Below are 26,017 nucleotides of genomic sequence, written 5' to 3'. Positions count from 1 at the left end.
GACCTGGCTGGTCATTGCTTGCGTTGAGAAACATGTGATGGTGTCTCCGCGGCTTCTGTTTTGCATGTTTTGCATGTTTCCCATAAGGGATGGGGGCAGTGCTCTAGAGTCACTGTGTTGAGAGGCACGTGATGGTGTCTCCGCAGTGTTGGATGTTGATCTCCATGAGTTCATTCATCCTCATTTTTCACAGTCTTTTACTAGGCATTGCTCCTACCAGCCAGTTTCCTACTCCACACTGATGAGGGGCAATACCCCGAAACAGCTGTCTGTGGATGGATACCATGTTTTGACATAAGTGGTTTCCTTCATTGGAGACTGCCCTTCCCATGGTTGTTCCTTCCCGGGGAAAGACCTGGCTGGTCATTGCTTGCATTGAGAAACATGTGATGGTGTCTCCTCGGCTTCTGTTTTGCATTTCTTTCAATTAAAGGACTTTTTTCTGGGGGTCTGTGTTTTCTTACAATGTGATTATGGGGTTAGTAATGGGGGCATCTTATTGATATCTCTCCATTACTAACCTCGGGGCTTGATGTCACTTGACAATACAAAGGTGACATCAACCTTCCCAACTATCACTCCTCTTGCCACCGCTACAGGACAAGTGGGAAGAGGGAGGCTAAGTGCCAGAATTGGCACATCTTAGAGATGTGCTTTTTGGGGGGCTTTTTCTGGGGTGGCTGAGAGCTGATGTTTTTAGCCTGGGGGGGGGCCGTATCCATGGCCCCTTCTTTGGCTATTAATTTCATCCCACAGCTGTCTGCATAACCTTTGTGGGTTGTTAATTATAGGGGGACCCTACGTCTTTTTTAGGGTTCCCCATTTTAATAGCCAGTAAAGGCTAAGTATACAGCTGTGAGCTGATATTAATAGCCTGGGAAGCCCTATGGTTATTACCCCCTCACCAGGCTATAAACATCGACCACAAGCAGTAGACTTTCCCTCTGCTGGTTACGAAAATTACGCGGGAGCCCACACCATTTTTTTCAGAAAAACAAGCTTTTATTAATAAAATACATGTGCAGTAAGCTGCACACACACTGTACTAATTGTATATATCACAGACATCTGTATATCTACCTATTCTATATGTATTCTATATGTATTTACTGTATGTAATCCATATCTTCAATGCTGTCGGCTCCTGCTGAGATTTCACACTACTGAGGCTGCTGAACTACTGGCTTTTCTTCTATCTATGCTATATATACATATATATGTGTGTGTGTCACTGACATCTATATATCTATCTATTCTATATGTATATATCTATTCTATCTATTCTAACCTTTCACACTATGATTTTACTGAACGCGGCACATGAATTACCGGCTTTTATTCTATGTTTTACTGAATGCTACTGGCTTTTTCCGATTTTAAGAAAAATGCTCGTGTTACAGATCATGAATCCGAATGTACCATATTTCTGCCGAATTTATGTTTGGCGATCGTTTTCCGAAAATATTCACTCATCACTAGTAATAATCGCTCTGAATACAAATGTAGGGTGGAAAAATGGAGATTAGTGAATATGTTTTGGACAACACTATAAGAGATGGCACATGATGTTTAGCACCAATATACTGACTTTTGGGGCAATCTGTTTAGTCTGTGTACTTGCTGGTGTAAGAAAAAGATAATGGCAGAAGTGAGATCATGACCCTGACCCATAATTAAGGTGGTGGCAATAAAAGAGATACCTCCTTCCGTGGGATAGAAGTAAACTATAATGTATGTTATTATATCTATATTATCTTATGTGCATCTGTAAAAGAAAATACATAGACATGTGATTACCTGAGGTTCATAGACTGTGCATTGAACTATAACTTCCTCATCTACTGCTCCGGGATTTTTTACAACTGACCCAGAGCAAGCTCCGAAATGCTGTAATGACAAAGCAAAAATAAATTCTGATTACAGTTGATAAGAATATATTTGCATGTCCCATTTCATCAACAACAATGGTCTGCAATCGATGGATGTGAGAGGAAATATCTCCTCTTACCCAGTGGCATCCGCAGCTGTTATTTTGATTATTCATCCTGGCACAATATCACTTGTAATAATGAAATTGTACCAGGCCAACTAATCAAAATAATGGCTAGGAGCACCGCCAAGAAAGAGTCGGTACTCCCTCTCCTATCCAGCGGCCACAGATTACTGTCACCTCCAATAGAATGGAATAAATCGATTCACACCAACACTAATGCTGATTCATAAAACTATATCTCCAATTATCCAGATACAAATATCCAATTATTTGCTGCATATACCTATACACAGGTGCTAAAAAATGGCTAAATTAGCTAAGTGCCAGTGGAGATCCGCGAGAATCTGCATTGGACACATTCAGCACCTTTGCAGAAGTGGATACATAAAGGGAAAGTCGGGAAGCAGTCATGTGGGTAAATCAATTAACTTCTGCAATATTACATCCCATATTACATCCCATTGATGCAGACACTGTCTTTGACATGACCCTCCGATGGGCAGCAGAGGGTCTTCCCGTGAATAGGCACATTAACTCTTTAGTGTAACTAAATAATAACATTTTAGGACACTAAGTTAGAAAGTTATACTATAAAGTGGCTAATCTGTCTAAATATATATATATCTACTATATAATTGTCTAATTCTGTCTGTCTGTAATGGAATTCCCGCCTCGCTGATTGGTCGCGGCAGTTGCTTAGTCGTCGCGGCAACACGGCCGCATCGCTTATTGTACAGGCACATTACAGCTGTTAAAGGCATCACTGCTGCATCGCTCATTACACAGGCACAGTCCTGTACATATTCTGAAGTACAATACATTAAGTAACAGCAGAACAGTGACTGCAGCTCTGGGTGTAACTTGCGTACAATACATTAAGTAACAGCAGAACAGTGACTGCAGCTCTGGGTGTAACTGGAGTACAATACATTAGGTAAGAGCTGAACAGTGACAGCAGCTCTGGGTGTAACTGGACTACAATGCATTAGGTAAACGCAGAACAGTGACTGCAGCTCTGGGAGTAACTGGAGTACAATACATTAGATAACAGCAGAACAGTGAAAGCAGCTCTGGGTGTAACTGGAGTACAATAGATTAGGTAAAAGCAGAACAGTGACTGCAGCTCTGGGTGTAATAGGAGTACATTAGGTAAGAGCAGAACAGTGACTGCAGCTCTGGGTGTAACTTGAGTACAATACATTTGGTAAGATCTGAACAGTGACTGCAGCTCTCACTGTAACAGGAGTATAATACATTAGGTAAGAGCAGAACGGTGACTGCAGCTCTGGGTGTAACTGGACTACAATACATTAGGTAAAAGCAGAACGGTGATTGCAGCTCTGAGAGTAACTGGTGTACAATACATTAGGTAACAGCAGAACAGTGACTGCAGCTCCGGGTGTAACAGGAATATAATACACTAGATGGTGGCCCGATTCTATCCCATCAGGTATTCTAGAGTCTCTGTTAAAATAAAAAATAGTTATAAAAATAGTTATATACTCACCTTCCGATGGCCCCTGGACTCTGTCCCGCCTCTCACCATGCTCTTCCAGTCCCAGTAATGCTTAGCGAGAAGGGCTGGAGATGACGTCACTCTCGCGAGAGCACGACGTCATCAGCGGTGTTTTGCGCAAAGCATTACTGGGATCGGAAGATGCCAGGAGCGTGGTGAGAGGAGAGAAAGAGTCCTGGGGCCGTTGGGAGGTGAGTATATCACTATTCTTTATTTTAACAGAGACTCTAGAATACCCGATGCGATAGAATCGGGCCACCATCTATTGTGTATATATATATATATATATATATGTGTGTGTGTGTGTGTGTGTGTGTGTGTGTGTGTGTGTATGTATATATATATATATATATATATATATATATACACACACACATACACAGTATATATACTGTATATATACACTCATGGTGGGGGAAATACTGTAAGTATTTGATCCCTTGCAGATTTTGTAGGTTTGCCCATGGACAAAGACATGAACAGTCTTTAATTTTAAGGGTAGGTTAATTTTAACATTGAGAGATAGAATATCAAAAATAAAATCAAGAAAATCACATTGTAAATATTATATACATTTATTTGCATTTTGCAGTGAGGAATAAGTATTTGATCCTTCTGGCAAACAAGACTTAATACTTGGTGGCAAAACTCTTGTTGGCAAGCACAGCAGTCAGATGATTTTTGTAGTTGATGATGAGGTTTGCGCACATGTCAGGAGGAAGTTTGGTCCACTCCTCTTTGCAGATCATCTTTTAATCATTAAGTTTTTGAGGCTGACACTTGGCAACTCGGAGCTTCAATTCCCTGACTAAGTTTTCTATGAGATTAAGGTCTGGAGACTGGCTAGGCCACTCCATGACCTTAATGTGCTTCATTTTAAAGGGAATCTGTCATCTTTTTTTCGAATACGAGCTGCCGGCACCACCATCAGGGTCTTATCTACAGCATTCTGTAATACTGTAGATAAGCCCCCGATGTAACCTGAAAGAGAAGAAAAAGAAGTTAGATTATACTCACCGGGGGGGCGGTCCAGGTCCAGTTCGGGTCTGGAGGGAGTCGCTGTCCGGTCCGGCGCCTCCCATCTTGCAGCGATGACGTTCTTTTCATTCCTGCCTGTCGCGGCTCTGGTGCAGGCGCACTGCTCTGCCCTGTTGAGGGCAGAGCAGAATACTGCAGGGCGTAGGCGCCAGACCTCTTTTAATCTTTTAATCTTCTAATCTAACTCTTTTTTCTTATCTTTCAGGATACATCGGGGGCTTATCTACAGCATTACAGAATGCTGTAGATAAACCCCTGATGTCAGTGCCGGCAGCTCATATTCGAAAAAAGGGGTGACAGATTCCCTTTAAGCAACTCCTTTGTTGCCTTGGCTGTATGTTTTGGGTCATTGTCTTGCTGAAAGACCCAGCCATGACTCATTTTTAATGTCCTGGCGGAGGGAAGGAGGTTGTCACTCAGGATTTTAAGGTATATGACTCCATCCATTCTCCCACTGATGCGGTGTAGTCCTGTGCCCTTAGCAAAGAAACACCCCCAAAAACATAATGTTTCCACCTCCATGTTTGACAGTGGGGATGGTGTTCTTTGGGTCATAGGCAGCATTTCTCTTCCTCCAAACATGACACATTGAGTTAATGCCAACAAGCTCATTTTTTTGTCTCATCTGACCACAGCACCTTCTACCAATCACTCACAGAATCATCCAGGTGTTCATTGGCAAACTTCAGATGGGCCTGCTCGTGCCTTCTTAAGCAGGGGAACCTTGCGGGCACTGCAGCATTTTAAACCTTTACGGCATAATGTGTTACCAAAGGTTTTCTTGGTGACTGTGGTCCCAGCTGCCTTGAGATCATTAACAAGTTCGCCCACATAGTTTTAGGCTGATCTTTTACATGGTGCCCCAGACTGATGTCGATTGACAGTCATTTTGCATTTCTTCCATTTTCTTACTATTGCACCAACACTTGTCTCCTTCTCACTCAGCATCTTACTCATGGATTTGTAGCCCATTCTAGCTTTGTGCAGGTCTGTGATCTTGTCCCTGACATCCTTAGAAAGCTCTTTGATCTTGCCCATGTTGTAGAGGTTAGAGTCTGACTGATTAATTGAGTCTATGGACAGGAGTCTTTTATAAAGGTGACTATGTAAGCCAACTGTCTTTAATGCAGGTAACAAGTTGATTAGCAGTGTCTAACTGGTCTGTAGGAGCCAGAACTCTTAATGGTTGGTAGGGGATCAAATACTTATTTCTCACTGCAGAATGCAAATAAATTGATATAATTTATACAATGTGATTTTCTGGATTTTATTTCTGATATTCTATCTCTCAATGTTAAAATTAACCTACCCTTAAAATTATAGACTGTTCATGTCTTTGTCAGTGGGCAAACTTACATAATCAGCAAGGGATCAAATACTTCTTTCCCCCACTATATACACACTATGTGTCAATGATTTGTTAGCCATTTAAAATAGACAAGTCAGCTGTGGGTAAGGCTAGTTTCACACTTGCATGGAGGAGGGCTGCGGATGGCAGCCTACATCCTCCTTTGTTCCTCTGTGAAGCTCCGCCTATGCTCCGAAAATTTCTTTATGCATTCTTCGTTTCCCTGCGTACCTATCTTTAACATTGGGTACGCAGGGACATGCATTGCATGCGGGTGCGTTCGCATGCGGCGATATGACATGTGCGGCGACCGCGCGGAAACGCAAAATGTGTTTCCGTGCGGTCGCCGCACTCAATCGCCGCATGCGGATGCATCCACATACAACGCATGTCCCTGCGTACTCAATGTTAAAGATAGGTATGCAGGGAAACGCAGAACACATACAGAAGTAGGCGGAGCTTCACGGAGGAAGAAAGGAGGAAGTAGGCTGCCATCTGCAGCCCTCCTCAACGTAAGTGTGAAACCAGCCTAAATGCAGGGTTTTACTGCATATGCTAAAAAATTCTTACATTACAATACCCTAATAAGAACAGCTTCAGGCAGCCTTGTTATAACTTCAACAACTAAAGAATCTTATACTACAGATCCTAACATGAAATTATGGCTGTTTGAAATTGACCTGATAATAAAATGAAGATGAACACGAAGACCTGAAAATAAAAACTTTTGTAAAGCTCAACATCCTACGTCATGAAACAAATACTTACAGCGCCATCTCCAGTTTGCTCCACGCATACAGCAGTTCCGGAATTGGCTTCCTCTACAGTACAGTTACTTGCTGCAATAACAAACTCAACATGTACTGAATTGCTTATGCCAGACTACAAAAAAAAAATGTGAAAATTGAATTGGTAATTCTTTGGAAATATAAGTTTAATGCAACAATGTATGTAATACTACAGTCTAGCATAGATTGGTAAGTGAAAGTCAGTGTAGACAGGAGGCAGAACTGATTACCGGCAATATCATTATGTGAGCGCGGTTGCAGAGTTCAGGATATGGCAGTGCTTAGTATGCGTAATGAGCTCTTGGCCATGCCAAAGGTGCACCAAAGCCCCATCATTTGCATTCGAAAAAATAGTTTTTTGTATGCCAACTAAATTGCTAAAATCTATACTACAAGTATGTTTCTTTTGTGTTAAGTCCACTATATATCTGTATAAGTGGATCAGCCAACATTTTCGGGGTGACAAATTCCAATTAAGGGTTTTCTTATAGCCCCCTAACTACCTGTATAAGTGGATCAGTCAGTATTTTTAATGGGTTTTTCCTATCTCTGACACTTATAGCATTTCCATAGGTATGGCAGGGGTGGACATATCATTGGTGCAACCTTTACAGCCGCATTTAAGGGGGTCCACTTCCAGCACCAACGCAGGTGGAATTGTCCACTATGATGAGTTATTAGACTGAAAATGGCCCATGTACTGTTCTTGCACAGGGACCCTTGTGTTTGTGTCCACCAGTTGGTTATAGCATTGTTTGCTGGGATAAAGGGACCTTCACATATCTTGAGAACAGGGTCCCTTCTCAATCTGCTATTAGTCATGACCGCATATGGCGAATCCAGTTTTTCTCTCTTCTCCCAAAACCTCTTCCCCGACTCCTAGTATCCCCTATTCTTAAAATAACACAGACTACCTTTTTTTTCTTTGGATAATTATGGCCACAGCGGCCGATTTATTAACAAACAATAAAACATTAACAATAAACATCCAAATATTAAATGCAAATAATATGAGGGGAGGGTTCTTGGAGCTAAAAGATCTGGCTATAAAACCTTTTTGGCCCAAGACCAAAAACTAAACCACCATGTTACCCTCAGCCGTCCAACCCAGCTCAAGGGCACCGTAACTCCCGTTCCGGGAGACTCACCACCAGAGCTCCCGAGGTAAAAACCCCGTCCAGAGCCCATAACCAAAAAGCCAGATCCCCCATACCATTTTTAAAACTGTCGGGAATATTACTTCCAACTCCTTCCCCAACCAATCACCGTCAACTCCAAGAACCCCACCCCCCGCCCCTTAGCCACTGTGACGACAGCAACAAGCAGCGCCTCGTATAGATTCCCACCAAAATCCCTCTGCTACGTTCTCTCTGTTTTTTTTTTTTTTTTTTTTTTTATTTTATCAATTACATAAATCCCCTAACACCTTTAATTTCTTCCTGCTGCCTAAAACAGGGAGGGTGGGTGGGTCTTCTCTCCTTCAGATACGTTGATGAAGTGTGGCTTTTCCCGCACTTTTCCCCTGACCAAGCTGCCCCCACCACCCCAAACCCCTCCCCTGGCCCATCCCAGCCAACCACTATTACCCGGCCATAACAAATTCAAAAACCTACCCGCCCATTGCAGTCATGGGGGGCTTCCTTTAGGCTGTGCCCCCTCCAGCCTCCTTCTTGACCGCATATGGCGAATCCAGTTTTTCTCTCTTCTCCCAAAACCTCTTCCCCGACTCCTAGTATCCCCTATTCTTAAAATAACACAGACTACCATTTTTTTCTTTGGATAATTATGGCCACAGCGGCCGATTTATTAACAAACAATAAAACATTAACAATAAACATCCAAATATTAAATGCAAATAATATGAGGAGAGGGTTCTTGGAGCTAAAAGATCTGGCTATAAAACCTTTTTGGCCCAAGACCAAAAACTAAACCACCATGTTACCCTCAGCCGTCCAACCCAGCTCAAGGGCACCGTAACTCCCGTTCCGGGAGACTCACCACCAGAGCTCCCGAGGTAAAAACCCCGTCCAGAGCCCATAACCAAAAAGCCAGATCCCCCATACCATTTTTAAAACTGTCGGGAATATTACTTCCAACTCCTTCCCCGACCAATCACCGTCAACTCCAAGAACCCCACCCCCCGCCAACCACGAACAGCCCTGACCCCTCAGGCTCGTGAGTGCCCCAAAACCACCAAGGCCCTCTCGATCCCCTCTTGTATTGCCAATGCCCACAGGTCAATGCCGATAGAATTTAAATGAACCCCATCACCCAACCAAAAATTACCAACACCTGCCTGCAACTCAAAGTGCCTGACACTAATGCCCCCATTCCTAGACACAAATCCCGACACTGCCCGATTCAATTTGACCCTTGCCCTGTTAATGCCCTTTAAAGACCTCGCCTGCCTCCACTTTTTCCTCGGAACAACGTCCGACCATACAGTCAACACTTCCGGGAAAGATGCCCACAATCTTAAAAAATCGGAACGTATGTCCCTAATTAAGTCCCTCACCGGCCTGACCCCCAAATCGTTACCTCCAGCATGTATGACGATAACGTCGGGGGCTTGGTCCAGGCAGACGGACTTGGCAAATTCTGGGAACACCCTACTCCACACCATACCACGAAAACCCAACCACCGAACCAGAACCTGTCCCCTCCTAAAACCCAACTGCCTACCATCTGGCCTCGCATCAGCTCGCAGCGCACCCCAATACACATACGAATGTCCAAATATCCAGGCAAGCAAGGGGTCGCCACCTGAAAAAACATAACAGATTATGGAAAAACAAATTACTGGACAAAGCCACAACCGCTATTAACGTCGAACATACAGTAAGTAGCGATCCGACTGCCACCCGCCAATTTCTTTGATTGCCTCCGCCCCCAGACCAAGACTGTCCGCTTCAGTTGCCGCCCCAATCCTAAAAGAATGGGACCCATACCTGTCCTGGGGAAGGCCCAACTCCAACAATCCCCTCTTCAAGACTGCAATGAACTGGAAGCGAGACAAATAGGTGCCATCCGCATGGCACAAAAGAGGCCCCGTCCTACCTGCCCACACATTCCAATATGATTCCAAACAACTACTTGGGCACATTAGTGCCCCACCAATGCGCCCCAAAACTACCCTACTGCCCCTACCCAGTTGATCAGTTTTTGAACGCCGGATCCAAAAAACGATGCCCCCTGACCAAAATTCCACATCTTCTGCCTGCACCCCACCAGGTGAAACCTTGCTGCATGACACCACCTCACCAATCCGCATTGCTCCAAAAAAGGCCAAAGAAAAAAAAGGCCAACCTAAACAGCACCAACTCGAATCCTGAAGTACAAATACCCTCCAGGACTCTGCCTAAGCTTTCCAACGTATTAAACGAAATAGGTCTTCGTTTATCACAAACTTTATTACTGCTACGAAAGCCTTTTAACGCCTGTCTTACCAAAAAATTCTTTGTCACGTCCGCCATCCCCTGTAACTTGAAACCGAAAGCCAAGCCCGACACAAATTTGTTTACCTTAGCGGCGGACCAACCGCTGTCAGCTGCCCTCCCGACCAAAAACAATACCGCCAACATCCTATCCTCCTCACTATCAACCCCATCCCATTCTGCCATCCAGCGCTGCCATACTCGCCACGAGGATTCGTACGCCGACCAGGTCTGCTGTGACAACGATTCCCGGATTAGTCTTCCCGCTCTTCCAAAATCACCTTCCACAGCTGAGAAGGGCATTCCACGCCCGCGGCGTCCGCTCCTGGTGCCAACTCTCGAAAACGCCCCCACTGAAAACGAGACAAAGAGTCTGCTATTGAGTTCGTAACACCGGGCACATGCACTGCTGAAATCCCTGCATTCAACTCCAAACAGCGAAGAACCAAAACTCTAACCAATCTGATCACTGGGGGAGAAGAGGCCGACAAGCTATTAATCACCGCCACTACACTGGCGTTGTCGCAATGAAAACGCACTTTTTGGTTCGCAAACATAGGACCCCCACACGAACACCGCCACCACAATAGGAAACAGCTCCAACAATGCCAAGTTTTTTGTATGGCCCAGCAACTTCCATGCCTGAGGCCAACGCCCCACGCTCCACTTTCCTTTGCAGTAGGCGCCGTAACCAGAACCACCCGCTGCATCCGTATAAATCTCAAAATCAAAATTGCTCAACGCCTCCTCCTGCATCAGTGACCGACCATTGTAATTCTGCAAAAAACGCTGCCAAACCAACAAGTCCGCCCTATGCTCTTTATTCAAACGAACAAAATGGTGCGGAGCCTTTACTCCTGCCGTCGCACCTGCCAAGCGACGAGAAAAAATGCGGCCCATAGGCATAATCCTACAGGCAAAATTCAAACGCCCCAACACTGATTGCAACTCCTTCAGGGTCACTTTACGCAACTTCACAATCCTATCCACCTCCTGCTTCAACAATGACAACTTGTCCTCCGGCAAACGACACTCCATCCTTTCCGAATCGATGAGTATGCCAAAAAATATAATGGTTTTTGGCCCTTCCGTCTTCTCTGATGCAAGCGGGACCCCAAAGTGCTCTGCCATCCAAACCATGGCTGCCAACGCATTCCTACACAACGGTGAATCCGGGGGACCAATAAAAAGAAAAGTCATCCAGATAGTGAATGATCGATTCCACACCCGCAACATCCCTTACCACCCACTCCAAAAAGTACTAAACATCTCGAACAACGAACACGAAATTGCACGACCCATCGGCAAACACCTATCAAGGTAAAAATTCCCGTCCCAAAAACAACCCAACAGCGGAATACTTTCTGCATGAACCGGCAATAACCGAAACGCAGACTCGATGTCCGTCTTTGCCAACAAAGCCCCTGACCCATAACGTCGCACCCAATGCACCGCCGTATCAAAGGAGGTATACTCCACTGAGCACAACTCTCGGTCAATACCGTCATTAACTGACAAGCCCTTTGGGTATGACAAATGTTGAATCAAACGAAACTTGTTCTGCTCCTTCTTTGGCACTACCCCCAATGGGGAAACAACCAAACCTGCCACTGGAGCCGCGGGGAACGGTCCCGCCATCCTGCCCAATTCCACTTCCTTATTTAATTTCGCATCAACCACCTCCGCATGCATTACTGCCGACCGCAAATTTTTAAACGAAAGCGGAACCACATGGCCGGGAGCCGGAATCCTGAAACCCTCAACAAAACCGTGCCAAAGAACACTAGCCTCTGCCCTAGATGGGTATCTATTTAGAAAGGGGGCCATCTTTTGAACTCTCACCGGGCTCTCCCCCTTGACCGGCACCCACGTTTGGCTTACCCTTCCCCTTCTTAAAACATTTTGAAGCCCCGTGTGAGCCACCGTTACAGTGGGAGCACGCATGCCTGAACTTGCAGTTGGTCCCATACTTGCACTGCCCATCATTAAATTGCCAGCACGTCCCTGACTTTTCTCTTCCTCCCTGGGTTGCCTGACCAACGCTTCCGTGACCTGCCGGCTGACTACTACCGCCCCCGCTCCCGTGAAAGGACTGCCCATACCTCACTGGAGCCATCACCTTCAACCACAGCCTGATATCTTTCTGGTCCCACTTTATCTCTGGCCTTACTGCCTTCCTCTGTCTAAACTGCTCGTCATATCGCAGCCACGCCTGCCCCCCGTATATACGATGCGCCTCCCCAATAGCATCCAAATAACAGAACAAGCCAGAACAATTATCCGGAGACTTTTCACCTATGACACTCGCCAAAATAGCGAATGCATGCATCCAATTCACAAAAGTCTGTGGAATCAGACGCCACCTCCTCTTTTCCTCCTCCTCTTTCTTACTATCATCTTTTTCCCCTTATCCAGATTAAATTTTTCTAACGGAAGCAGGGAAAATATCTCAACATACTCGTCACGCCAAATCTTTTCTTTCACCTCTTTTTTCAAATGGGCACCCAGAGGCCCCTCAAAACACACATAAACCTCCCCCTTTGCCCTATCGTCCAGTTTTATCTTATCCCCCTTATCCGTTTCCGTCTGCACCGAGACAGATACCCCCGCCGATGCTCCCTCGTCACCTTCCACAGAGCGATCCGCCTCACCTACTGACTGAGTGATGGAACCACGCCCCGCTAACCATGCCCCCGCCGGGGATGGAGCTGCCTCCCCAATTACCCCCCCTTCCATTCTCCTCAATATTTTTGACATAGTATCTAAAATATCCCTCAGTCCGGGCACCTCAGCCCCGGTAGGACCCCTACGCCCCCCCTGCTCCATAACATCTCCCATCCTATCTCCAATCTCCTGTAATACAGCCCCTGCGGGCAACAAACAAGACATAGAACCATACTCACCAAGCTGTGCGGGTGCTGTGTCCCCGCCAGCCGGATATCCAGAATCCTGACGCCTTCCGTCATCCTGAAGCACGCTCGGCTGCTCAAGGCCCGCGCCCCTGGCCTCCTCGTCACCAGGGGGGACCCGAGCACGTGAATCCAGATGCTCCCTTGAACTCCCGCCTGAACGGGATCTGCGACGTTCTCTAGACCCGGACCAGCCTGACCGGTCCGTATGACACTCCAGCCGACTGCCGGGCATCCGGTCGGGGGTGCTCATCTCTCTCTCTACCCTCCTTTCTGTGTTGGGGCCAGGTCGGGCGGTCTCCAACTGCCTCCTCCCGCCCGCCGCTCTCTCCGTCATCCGCGCTGTGCTAGGGCCAGGTGGGGTGTCGTCCCGCTGCCCCCTCCCGCCCGCTGCTCCCTCTGCTCTCCCTGCCGTGGTGGGGCCAAGCAGGGCGTCCCTTCGCTGCCCCCGCCCGCCCATCGCGCCACTCCATCTGGCGCCCCGACTGCCAGGCACCCCGGAGCAGTCCTCATCCCTGGGGGTACCTGCCGCCACTCCACCAGCCGCCGTCCGTCCTGTCGCTGCCCGCTGCCGTCCCCCCCGTGTGGAAGCAGACCTGCCGCGGCCTGCTCCATCTCCCTGGGGCCGGCTGGACGCTGCTGGGCCCCGCGATGAGTCGTCTCCAGCCCGCGACGTCACATCCGGTCTCACTTCCTGCTCCTGGGCGCCCTCCGTTCTCCGGCTATAAGCGCCCACAGGCCGGCTGAGCGGATTCCTGCCGGGACGGGCGCTAGGAGGGGAAGCGACCCCAGTGCCTGCGCCGCCCGCAGGGTCCCTGGAGGGGCTCCGCAGCCGTCGCCTGCTGCGCCGCGTCACCTCCGGTGACAGCCTTTCGGGTGGTCTGGTCCTTCTTCCTCGCCGGCTGGTCCCTGGAAGGTCTGTTGCTCTGAGGATGGTGGAAAGCTGGGTTTGAAGCCATCCTCCCCTCCTGGACCAGGCGGCCTCCTGAAGTCTGGCCATCAGCTGCTCCACGGTCTCCATCTGGTTGCTGTCCTTAAGGTAGGGTCTTCTCTCCTTCAGATACGTTGATGAAGTGTGGCTTTTCCCGCACTTTTCCCCTGACCAAGCTGCCCCCCCCCACCCCAAACCCCTCCCCTGGCCCATCCCAGCCAACCACTATTACCCGGCCATAACAAATTCAAAAACCTACCCGCCCATTGCAGTCATGGGGGGCTTCCTTTAGGCTGTGCCCCCTCCAGCCCCCTTCTAGAGATGGCAGCACCCAATGACAGCTCTTTCCAAATACCTTTCCAGGAATTCTGGAATTTGCTAAGCATATTTGCAATGGATATGTAATGTATGTAATTTCTCCTAAACTAGCTATAGTACAAGATACATTATAAAACATGTATTATCTTAGTTAAAGTGGAGCTGACAAGTTACAGATGTACAGTGCCAGAATATACCCTGCAGAATATGAAGTTAATATTTCATAGACCATGTATCCTCAATTCTGGGTCTCTAAACATAAAACTCTACTGATCACATCATTGGCAAGAACATGCCTCTGACTTGCCATATAATTTGACTATATATCCTCTACAACCAGCAGATAACTCAATGGCTAGGGCATACACAAACAGTAGATTTGTAGATAGAATCTATTCCTATCTATCCAATAACTCATCATAGAGTACCTCCCTCATTTCTCTCACAATGCACCAGAAATGGTGACCAGCTGGCTGCTTTATAGAGTTCCAAACTTCCATTACCAGCACCACTTGTATACATATTTTATTTTCCCTTGCCCAATGGTAATCTTCATACCTCTGCTTTAAAAAATATCATATATAACTCATTTAGATGATTTTAGTCTGCACTTAATATTTATTTTAAAAAAAAGTCTTATAAATATATTTTGTGAATTAATCAATAGCATACTAGTGTAATTATTATACTTTATGCCATTCAGAGGTGTAACATCCCTGGTCGCAGGGGTCGCAGCTGCAAAGGGTCCCCTGAGCATTAATGCCCTGACTGGCATTTGGAACCCAATGAGCAGAGGGGGCCCGCATCGGGCCCCAGCGGCGGGGCAGTCTGGGCGGGAGGGGGGTCAGAAAGGCACCATGTCAGTGCCGACTCCCCCCGCCGCCGCATTGAACTATACCGCTGTCTATGCCGGATGGAGGAGAGAGCGTCAGCTGACGCTCCCTCTCCCATCATTCCCCTCTCTGCCTCTGACACACAGCAGGTGCGCAATGTGTCATTGCGCACTCACTGTGTATCAGGCAGAGCAGGAGACAGGAGCAGCCAGCAGCGCGGGCATGAGGAGAAGGTGAGGAGAGCTTTTTTTTTCTGCAACAGTGAGTACAGCCTGAACTGTGGTGCCATTCTCGGGGGGGGCTGTATACCATGGTGCTGTATACTATGGGGGTGCTGTGCTGTATACCATACGGTGCTGTATATCATGGGGGGTGCTGTGCTGTATACCATGGGGGGTGCTGTGCTGTATACCATGTGGTGCTGTATACCATGGGGGGTGCTGTGCTGTATTCCATGCAGTCCTGTACACCATGGGGGGTGCTGTGCTGTATACCATGGGGGGCTGTATACCATGGGGAGGTGCTGTGCTGTATGCCATGCGGTGCTGTATACCATGGGAGGCTGTATACCATGCGGTGCTGTATGCCATGGGGGTGCTGTGCTGTATACCATGGGGGGTGCTGTGCTGTATACCATGGGGGGTCTGTATACCATGCGGGGCTGTGTTGTATACCTGTTACACGGGGCTTAGGTCAAAGAAGGCTGAAATACCCGGGGCCCCTGCGGAGTCCCTCCAACTAGGGAAAACCCTGTCTGACCCTCAACCCAGGGTTTTTGCTAATGGTGCAAATGCCTGAGCCTCCAACCTTTCCTTATCTCCTGCTCAGCCCTAAGCTGAACCCTCCACCCTCCACCCAGTGAGTGGTCAAACCACCAAAGCCCACACAGTAATGACAGACAGGGAGAACTTAAACCGCACCGCGCTGCATACACACAGGACAATACCGTAATGTGAACAGGGCAAAACAAAACACAAATATAGAAAGGCAAAAAGGTAACAACGGATCATATGCCACCAGCTACGAATTTCTCTCTCCAACACCTCCTCTCCAGACCGGAACCACTTGGCATAAAACACAAGCTATAATCGGCGACGCCCATAAGCCAGCACGACTATTTAAAGACCATGGGCGTGACCAAACATCCCACCTGATTTCCAGCTAGATTAACCCCCAATAACCTGAGTACAATCAAGCCGGCGCCACTGAGGCTATAGTGGACGGAGATGGAACTACCGCTGCCTGCTGGACGCTGTGGTGTGAATAGCGTCCGACATGACAATACCATGTGGTGCTGTGCTATATACTAGGCAGCTGTGTTAAATACCATGGGGGGTACATTATATTCTATGGGGGAGGCTGTGTTATATAATATGGGGAGGCGACATTATATTCTATAGTGTAGCAAGTCCAACACCTGCCCTCCACTCCTTTCATTCTCTATGTGGAGGTGGAGTTATGGGAGCAGTGGGGTTGTGGACAGTTCGAGGGATGGAGCCTGGGCTGGTCTCAAGGGGGCCCTAAAAATTTTGCCAGTATGGGGCCCCGAAATTCCTAGTGGCAGCCCGGGGTGGGGAGGGCCCCATTTGAAAGTTCGCAGCGGGGCCCATAACTTTGTAGTTATGCCACTGATGCCATTAATTTCCAATTTCTAATCTTGCAATGTCAATATACCCCTGAATGATCCTTTGATTTGCCTATAATATGCATACAATACATGACAACATTATCGCAAAATTGTAAGATTTTTACCTGAATTTTTGCCCGGCCAATCTCATGGAGTAAGTAAAATGCTGTGTTGTTTCCTCCATTAAATTTGTTTAGGGACACATCAACTGCATGCACAACCTGGGTATTGTTAAGAAGTGCCAGCAGTGTGCACTGAGGACAGATTCTGATTACATTTTCTGCTGAATCTAAAGGGAGACAGAAAAAAATTGTACATAAGATTTGGAAATGGAACACTTTGGGTTTGCACTGAAAAATGAAAAAAAAAAACAAAAAAAACAACTGTGTTAATTGGATTTATACTATCTACAAATGTATGAAATTCTGTTTTATTTATTTTACATTAAGATATAATTTTGCCAAAATTAGCTTAATTTTGCCTCCAGCCCGTACTCCTAGATCAGTAAACATATCCTCCCATAGATTCTGTGAAAGTTCAATATATAGCATGACAAGAATCTTTAACGGTGATTAACTTGGTAACCATGTCATAGTATAGAAATCAAGCGTGTTAATTCATAAAACTGGCTTAAAACAGTTAGGAAAGTCACTATTTTTTTGCGCGACGTAGAGTTGTGCAAAAATGTTTGCGACTATTGGCGCTTTCACACCAGTGAACTCTGCTGATATGGGTGGGGCTTGGAGAAGCCAGGCAGATGGGGTGTGGCTATGAACGGCCATCAAATTAATTGAAAGTGGCAAAATACCTTATGCCAGAAATGTTACTCCAGTTCCTGACTGGAATAACATTACTGATGATGGGCATGTAGGTGCATGCCACTAATGAAATGTGCTGAATTCAGTAATAGTGTATCTTATTCTATTAGTAATGCTTCTATAACTTTGGTCTGGAACAACTCCATGTGAAATGGCTTTCAGTACCACTTATGCACTGGTGTCTTTTAGTTCTACCTCTCTAGCACAGATGTTACCTCTCTGCTGTCTAGAATCCAGAGTATCTATCATCCATATCATCCTTCTTCTCCTCTCGCTTCCTATAACTTAACGTGGACAAAACCAACTAATCATCTTTCCTCCATCTCACCTAAATCCCCTAGCCAATCTATCACAATTAATGATATCACACTTTCCCTTTTACCCAAAGTTTGCTGCCTCGGTGTAACCGTCAACTCTGCCTTGTCTTTCAAACCACACATCCAAGGTCTTACCACCTACTGCCGCGTCCAAAAAAAAAATATTTCCAGAATTATTCCTTCCTCAACACACTCTACTCAAATGTTAGTATATGCCCTCATCATCTCCTGCCTTAATTACTACAATATCCCTCCCAACTAACACTCTCGCAACTCTCCCGTTCATCCTTAACTTTGCTGTCCAATTAATCCTTCTAACCCCTGGCTACTCCTATGCCTCTCTGCTCTCCAAAACTCTTCATTGGCTACCAATTTTCCAATGGATACAGTTTAAACTACTAGCATTAACCTACAAAGTTGTCCGTAATCTGTCTTCTCCTTATATCTTTGAAGTAATCTCCTGATATGTTCCCAGACGTAATCTCCAGCCCTCACAAGACCTTCATCTCTTCTCCACTCTTGTACACTCCTCATGCAATTGCCTTCAAGACTTCTCCCAAGCATACCCCATGAACAGAAATTCCAGGTCCCAACATGTCTGATTGTTTCCATTATTCAGAACCTTCAGACAGAATTTGAAAACTCATCTCTTCGAGAAAACTTACAGCTTTCTCTGGCCCCGCTGTTACCTCACCACTATAACTGCAGCTGCAGTAACCCCTACTGACTCCTTCTCCATCACCCTGTAGACTGTAAGTACGTAAGTGCAGAACACGCTCACCATCTTTACCAATCTGTCAATGTTATTTTGTTGATTGTAATTTTATATTTGTACTAGCTGAAGAGCCCGACATTGCCTGGGCATAGTAACCAACTGTGGTTAGTTATAGCAAATTATAATGATTATATTGCACATAAAAACATTTCACATCATATATTCAACACTACAGATTTGCAACACAAATTAACTAAACGATTACCCAAGAATTGATAGTATTTTATTTTCAACTCATTCAAGATTTTTGGTTTTTCCTTTCGGTGCAAAGATGAACAGATTTTTGGCAGTTCCGACTCTTGAACAGACCACGTAAAGTTGACCATGAGAAAAGCAAGGAGATTGCAAATCGATCCCTACTACTTTCAAGGACTGTCCCTGAGCATTGGTAATGGACATTGCAAATAGCAGTTGAACTGGAAACTGGAGGCGTTTAAAATCAAAAAACAAATCAGATGGAATGAGTGGAATTCTTGGAATGAAAATGTCCTCTCCTTTGGCACATCCTGTTTCTGAGCTGTGCATCTAACCCTATCCTGTGTGATAATGTCTGCTGAGCTGTGTACCTAATCCTCTCCTGTGTGATACTTTCTGCTGAGCTGTGTATCTAATCCTATCATGTGTTACTGACTGCTCAGCCGTGTATCTAATCCTTTCCTGTGTGATACTGACTGCTAAGCAGTGTATCTAATCCTATCCTGTGTGATACCGTCTGCTGAGCCGTGTATCTAACCCTATCCTGTGTGATACTGACTGCTGAGCCGTGTACCTAATCCTATCATGTGTGTTACTGACTGCTGAGCCGTGTACCTAATCCTATCATGTGTGTTACTGACTGCTCAGCCGTGTATCTAATCCTATCCTGTGTGATACTGACTGCTGAGCCGTATATCTAATCCTATCCTGTGTGATACTGACTGCTGAGCAGTGTATCTAATCCTATCCTGTGTGATACTGACTGCTGAGTCGTGTACCTAATCCTATCATGTGTGTTACTGACTGCTCAGCCGTGTACCTAATCCTATCATGTGTGTTACTGACTGCTCAGCCGTGTATCTAATCCTATCCTGTGTGATACTGACTGCTGAGCCGTATATCTAATCCTATCCTGTGTGATACTGACTGCTGAGCAGTGTATCTATTCCTATCCTGTGTGATACTGACTGCTCATCCGTGTATCTAATCCTATCCTGTGTGATACTGACTGCTGAGTCGTGTATCTGTCACGTGGACCCATCCTGTGTGACACGACCCGCAGGCCGGTAATTAAGACTACAAGACATGGGGAAGGGAAAACAGTTACAACGGTGGGCCCTACGATAGGGAACGGGGACGTGGAGACCTCCTGCACTCCCCTGAGTCAGTGTCCCTCACACTCCTAACGTTCCCTATACAGGCTCCTCACCTGTCGCCGAGCCAGAACTGGTCACCATAGCACACCCTACACCTATCCCTTGCTAGGGAGCTAGGTGGTGCAGGCACTGGCCCTACCACTGTACTAATATACACCAAGGAAAAATACAAACAGGGAAACGCCACTTAGCTTTGCTCTGTTTCTCTTGCTCCCAGCAACAGAGTCCACCACCAGAATGCAGCTTTCCTCCTGAATAGCTGCCACCAAGCTCTGTCAGAGCTGCAAGGAAATCCTCTCTGACTCCTTCCACACCAGGACTCTGACTGAGCTGCCAGGAACTCTCTCTCTCCTTCCTTCACCAGTATTGGTTGGAAAATATCACCAACAGTGATTGCAACACCTGACACTCTTTTATAGCAGAGCCAGAGCAATCACACCTGCTTCATAATCACATGCACTAAGCTAAAGAAACCAGAGTGCAATGATCCTAACGGACACCGGGGGAAAACTATCTTTAAGCACCACAGCTTAAGGAAAAAAAAAGGTTACTAGTGCATTTTATCTGTCATGATCCAGCATGGATCATGACAGTATCTAATCCTATCCTGTGTGACACTGACTGCAGCGCTGTGTATCTAATCCTATTCTGTGTGATACTGTCTGCTGAGCCTTGTATCTAATACTATTCTGTGTGATACTGTGTGCTGAGCTGTGTATCTAATCCTCTCCTGTGTGATACTGTCTGCTGAGCCATGTATCTATTCCTATCCTGTGTGATACAGACTGCTGAGCTGTGTATCTAATCCTATCCTGTGTGATACTGACTGCTGAGCTGTGTATCTAATCCTATCCTGTGTGATACTGACTGCTGAGCTGTGTATCTAATCCTATCCTGTGTGATACCGACTGCTGAGCCATGTACAGTATCTAACCCTATCCTGTGTGATACTGACTGATGAGCCGTGTACCTAATCCTATAATGTGTGATACTGACTGCTGAGCCGTGTATCTAATCCTATTCTGTGTGATACTGTCTGCTGAGCCATGTATCTAATACTATTCTGAGTAATACTGTGTGCTGAGCTGTGTATCTAATCCTATCCTGTGTGATACTGTCTGCTGAGCCATGTATCTAACGCTATCCTGTGTGATACTGACTGCTGAGCTGTGTATCTAATCCTATCCTGTGTGATACTGACTGGTGAGCTGTGTATCTAATCCTATCCTGTGTGATACTGACTGCTGAGCCGTGTATCTAGTCCTATCCTGTGTGATACTGGGCTTCCCCTGCAGTCTGTGTCAGAGGGTGATCTGTGTTGGCACGGTAATAAATTGTGTTATTTCCAGCTTTATAGAAGGATGATAACACCATAGAAATGATAAGAATAATAGGCAAAATTGTTTTGTGAATTGGAACGCGTGGGTTAAAATTTTGCCTCACAACATAGCCTATGCCGCTCTCGGGGTCCAGACGTGTGACTGTGCAAAATTTTGTGGCTGTAGCTGCGACGTTGAAGATGCCAATCCCAGACATACACACATACACTTTTTCCCCATTATGTACCTAGGGGCAAAATTGTTTGGTGAATTGGAACACGCGGGGTTAAAATTTCACCTCACAACATAGCCTAAGACGCTCTCGGGGTCCAGACATGTGACTGTGAAAAATGTTGTGGCTGTAGCTGCAACGGTGCAGATGCCAATCCCGGACATACACACATACATACATACAAACATACACACACACACACACACTCAATTTTATAAGGGGAACTGCTACCTTGGATCTAATCCTTATAAACAGGGAGGAAATGGTTGAGGAGGTAAAAGTGGCTGGGACCCTAGGAGGTAGCGACCATGCTATTTTAGAATTTTGGATAACTAGAGGCGGAAGACCTGTGAAGACTCAGACGTCAAGGTTAGATTTCAGAAAGGCAGATTTTAAGGGATTCAGAAAGAGAATTGGAGGGATCCAATGGCTGGATATCCTTAAAGACAAAAATATCCAGGAAGGATGGGAAATCTTGAAAAATGAAATTCTCAAAGCACAGTTGTTAACAATTCCGAAAAGAGGGAAGAATAGGAAGCATTTAAGGAAACCAGGATGGATGAACACAGAACTTAAGCACATGCTAAAAAGGAAGAAAAAAATGTTTATAAAATGGAAAGAGGGAGGCATATCTAAAGAAGAATATAATGCTGTCTGCAGAACCTGCAGGGCACAAATCAGATTAGCTAAAGCTGAAAATGAATTGAGGCTTGCAAGAGATGTCAAAAGCAATAATAAAGGATTTTGGGGATATGTCAAAAGTAAAAGAAAAGTCAAAGATGCTATAGGATTTTTACAGGATGAAAATGATGAAATGGTAAGACAGGATGTTGAGAAGGCTGAACTTTTAAATTCCTATTTTGCATCTGTTTTCTCTCAGAAAGGAAATGTAACATCATCTGTTATTCACTGTCCTATTAAGGGAATAGAAGAATCCAGGATATCTATAAACAGAAAGCTAGTGAGGAAACACTTAGCTAACCTAAATGAATTCAAGTCTCCAGGTCCAGATGAATTACACCCCAGAGTACTGAAGGAGATAGCAGAAGAAATTTTTGAACCCCTCTCCATAATCTTTGAAAATTCTTGGAGAACAGGAGAAGTGCCAGAAGACTGGAGAAGAGCAAATGTTGTTCCTATCTTCAAAAAGGGGAAGAAGGTGGACCCAGGCAACTATAGGCCGGTGAGTCTGACTTCTATACCAGGAAAGATCTTTGAACAAATTATTAAACAACATGTATGTCAATACCTGGATAAGAATGAAGTGATTAAACAGAGTCAGCATGGGTTTGTAACTAATAAGTCATGTCAGACTAACTTAATTTCCTTCTATGACGGTATCACTGATTAGGTGGATCAAGGAAATGCTGTAGATATAGTATATCTTGACTTCAGCAAAGCATTTGTCAAAGTCTCTCATACAATCCTTATTGAAAAAATGACTAAGTATGGAATGGACAAGGCAACTGTTAGGTGGATTCATAACTGGCTTAGTGATCGGACCCAAAGAGTGGTCGTAAATGGCTGCACATCCAGTTGGAAGAATGTCTCAAGTGGGGTACCACAGGGCTCTGTCCTGGGCCCTGTATTTTTCAACATCTTTATCAACGATTTAGATGAAGGAATTGAGGGTAAACTGATTAAATTTGCTGATGACACAAAGCTAGGAGGGATAGCTAATACTAGAGAAGAGAGAGAGAGGATTCAAAAAGATTTAAATAAACTGGAGAAGTGGGCAGCAACTAACAGAATGGTTTTTAACAGGGAGAAATGCAAAGTACTACATCTGGGCAATAAAAATGAAAAAAGCATATATAGAATGGGAGGAATAGGGCTAAGTGACAGCACATGTGAAAAAGACTTGGGTATACTAATAGATCACAGACTGAATATGAGTCAACAGTGTGATGCAGCAGCAAAAAAGGCAAATGCAATTCTAGGATGTATTAACAGAAGCATACAGTCTAGATCACGTGAAGTCATTATTTCCCTCTACTCCTCCTTGGTCAGACCTCATCTGGAATATTGTGTCCAGTTTTGGGCACCACATTTTAAAAAAGACATCAACTAACTGGAGCAAGTTCAGAAAAGAGCGACCAGAATGGTGACCGGTCTGCAAACCCTGTCTTATGAGGAAAGGTTGCAGGATTTGGGAATGTTTAGTTTGCAAAAGAGAAGACTGAGAGGAGACTTAATAGCTGTCTACAAATATCTAAAGGGCTGTCACATTGTAGAAGGATCATCTTTATTCTCATTTGCACAAGGAAAGACTAGAAGCAATGGGATGAAACTGAATGGGAGGAGACACAGATTAGATATTAGAAAAAACTTTTTGACAGTTAGAGTGATCAATGAGTGGAACAGGCTGCCACGAGAAGTGGTGAGTTCTCCTTCAATGGAAGTCTTCAAACAAAGGCTGGACAGACATCTGACTGGGATGATTTAGTGAATCCTGCTTTGAGCAGGGGGTTGGACCAGATGGCCCAGGAGGTCCCTTCCAACTCTACGATTCTATGTTGTATGTAACCCATTCATTACATTTATGGCACCATGGAATCAATGGTGCTCTAAAAATAAAGTATGATAAGATAAGAGTGGTGCATGAAACACTGGTCTTAATGAATGAGGACCTTTGCTCCTATATATTAATAAGGTAATCATTATATTATTAAATGCCAATCATTTCTCTAATTTTACTATAGATATTTTAACTAATTTCAGAAAATTACCTGGTTCAGATGTACACCTGGTGCTAATGACTTTAAAGGTGCCATTTTGATTCTGAAGTTTTGCATCACAGTCGCCTTCCACTGCCTGCCAATAAAAAGACACAGACAGTAAAATAAATCATGTGATGCTTGTAGCAGTACTCCGGAGACAGAGAGCGACATCAGCAAAGTATGATAGTGCCTGTCTACAATCTTTCGGGAGAATACAAACTCCCTTGTAGGTTACCAGAACACTTTAAGCGGTGCTGTGCTGGTACTAGGACTATAGTGTAGGATCACCATATATGCTTTATTTATTTTGCTATGATCTTTACTTTTTATCTGTCTTCTGCATTACATGAAAGCAATAAGTAAAGTACTAAGATACACATAGTTAATCTGATTGATTCACTTAGCACAAACTATACAGACATACCTGCTCAATAACTGGCCTCACGTCACAATCCGATACTGGTATTGGACTCTTGGATGGACACTTTGTCTCCAGGAGATCTAACTCCAGGAAAAAAATGTCTCCTAATCCCTTAAATACAAAATCAAACATAATTCAATTAGATTGTATGTATTATGTCTTTGCGAAAGCAATATACTGTATATAAGTCATATAATTATATTTTTGATTCACCCAAATCTCTCAAAGAACAAACCAATAATTTGGATATTGACTGAGCAATACCTGCCAATTGTTTTTTTTACAAATTGTTTTACAGACTGACAAATCAATCTTTTCTTTATCTTCAGAAGATAAATAAAACATAATAAAATGGCACTATATACACTATATATATATAGCTAGCTAGATATAGAAATATACATGTGTATAAGACTTATATAACACTATATAAGTAAAAAAAAACTTAGCTATTGATTTTCTAGTGCATGGTTGTGTCTTGTATATCTTGTACGTCTAAGGGAAGAGTCAGATGGCCGTATAACTCAGACAAGGATCACAATGCAATGCACGGACTGACTCGCGGCTCTCCTGACCTGAGCGAAAACGCTTGTATTTCTAAGCAGCTGTCACGCTCTGGTCAGGAAAGGTGATGGCTAGTCCAAGCATTGTGTTGCGATCCTCATCTGAGCTATATATCCGTCTGACTTTTCCCTAATAGTGACCAATGTTACTATGTCTACTATTACTAAATTACCTGGACTGTTTAAAATGTAAAAATCGAAATACTTAAATTGTCTTTGATTAGATATGTTCATGACTTAACAAGCACAAGAAATGTAGTAGCCACAGAAATATCTCAGCAGTTTTACATTTTTAGCTTACCGAAGGGCGCAGATAGACTTTCTCAACTCGGTTGAGGGTGAACTTATATCCAGTGTTGTGATGGCTATTAATGTGCTGAACGGCTACGTTAGCTGCTTCATGCACGTCGGCATCATCACAGTTTACAACACGACCAGGCTGCGGTAAAGGCCGTACGACAGAGCAACAAAGGAGTAATGAGGTCAACACTATCAGTGGCTTCATGATGTTTCAGTCTACCTGGGTTACCTCTGGACGCTGTATGCGAGAAAGGAATAGTGCTGCACATGGCCACCTCCTTATATAAAGCACATGAATCATGGTCTTGCCATGGAAAATATTTGCTCTGGCATATCAGACTTGTGCACATGAAAAGAAGAATAAACATTTGAGAAATCAATTTGTCTAGCTAGACTTCGGAAATGTAAATGTACGAATATTCTGTGTGCTGTCTGGTCTCATCTATATTGACCTGAAGCCTATGA

At 44.9% G+C, this 26,017-nt stretch overlaps 1 protein-coding gene across 1 annotated transcript in view; it reads right to left on the bottom strand.

The window, feature by feature from the left end:
• The window catches only part of AHSG (alpha 2-HS glycoprotein), a 37,704-nt gene extending 11,893 nt beyond the window's left edge, over window positions 1–25,811 (bottom strand). Inside the window, exons 1-6 of the mRNA XM_073578738.1 lie at window positions 25,554–25,811; window positions 24,693–24,800; window positions 24,278–24,362; window positions 16,861–17,024; window positions 6,664–6,777; window positions 1,798–1,887 (exon numbers count right to left, since the gene is read on the bottom strand). Of these exons, the coding sequence (XP_073434839.1) occupies window positions 1,798–1,887; window positions 6,664–6,777; window positions 16,861–17,024; window positions 24,278–24,362; window positions 24,693–24,800; window positions 25,554–25,757 (765 nt within the window). The 5' untranslated portion in view covers window positions 25,758–25,811. The remainder of the gene's footprint in view (window positions 1–1,797; window positions 1,888–6,663; window positions 6,778–16,860; window positions 17,025–24,277; window positions 24,363–24,692; window positions 24,801–25,553) is intronic.
• Between the last annotated feature and the right edge of the window lie 206 nt (window positions 25,812–26,017).

The sequence above is a fragment of the Dendrobates tinctorius genome, unplaced genomic scaffold, assembly GCF_039654945.1.
Source record: "Dendrobates tinctorius isolate UK_male_01 unplaced genomic scaffold, ASM3965494v1 ptg000060l, whole genome shotgun sequence".
Taxonomy (NCBI): domain Eukaryota; kingdom Metazoa; phylum Chordata; class Amphibia; order Anura; family Dendrobatidae; genus Dendrobates; species Dendrobates tinctorius.
The sequence above is the reverse complement of the archived record's forward strand: the minus strand, read 5'-3'. Positions and strand labels throughout refer to the sequence as shown.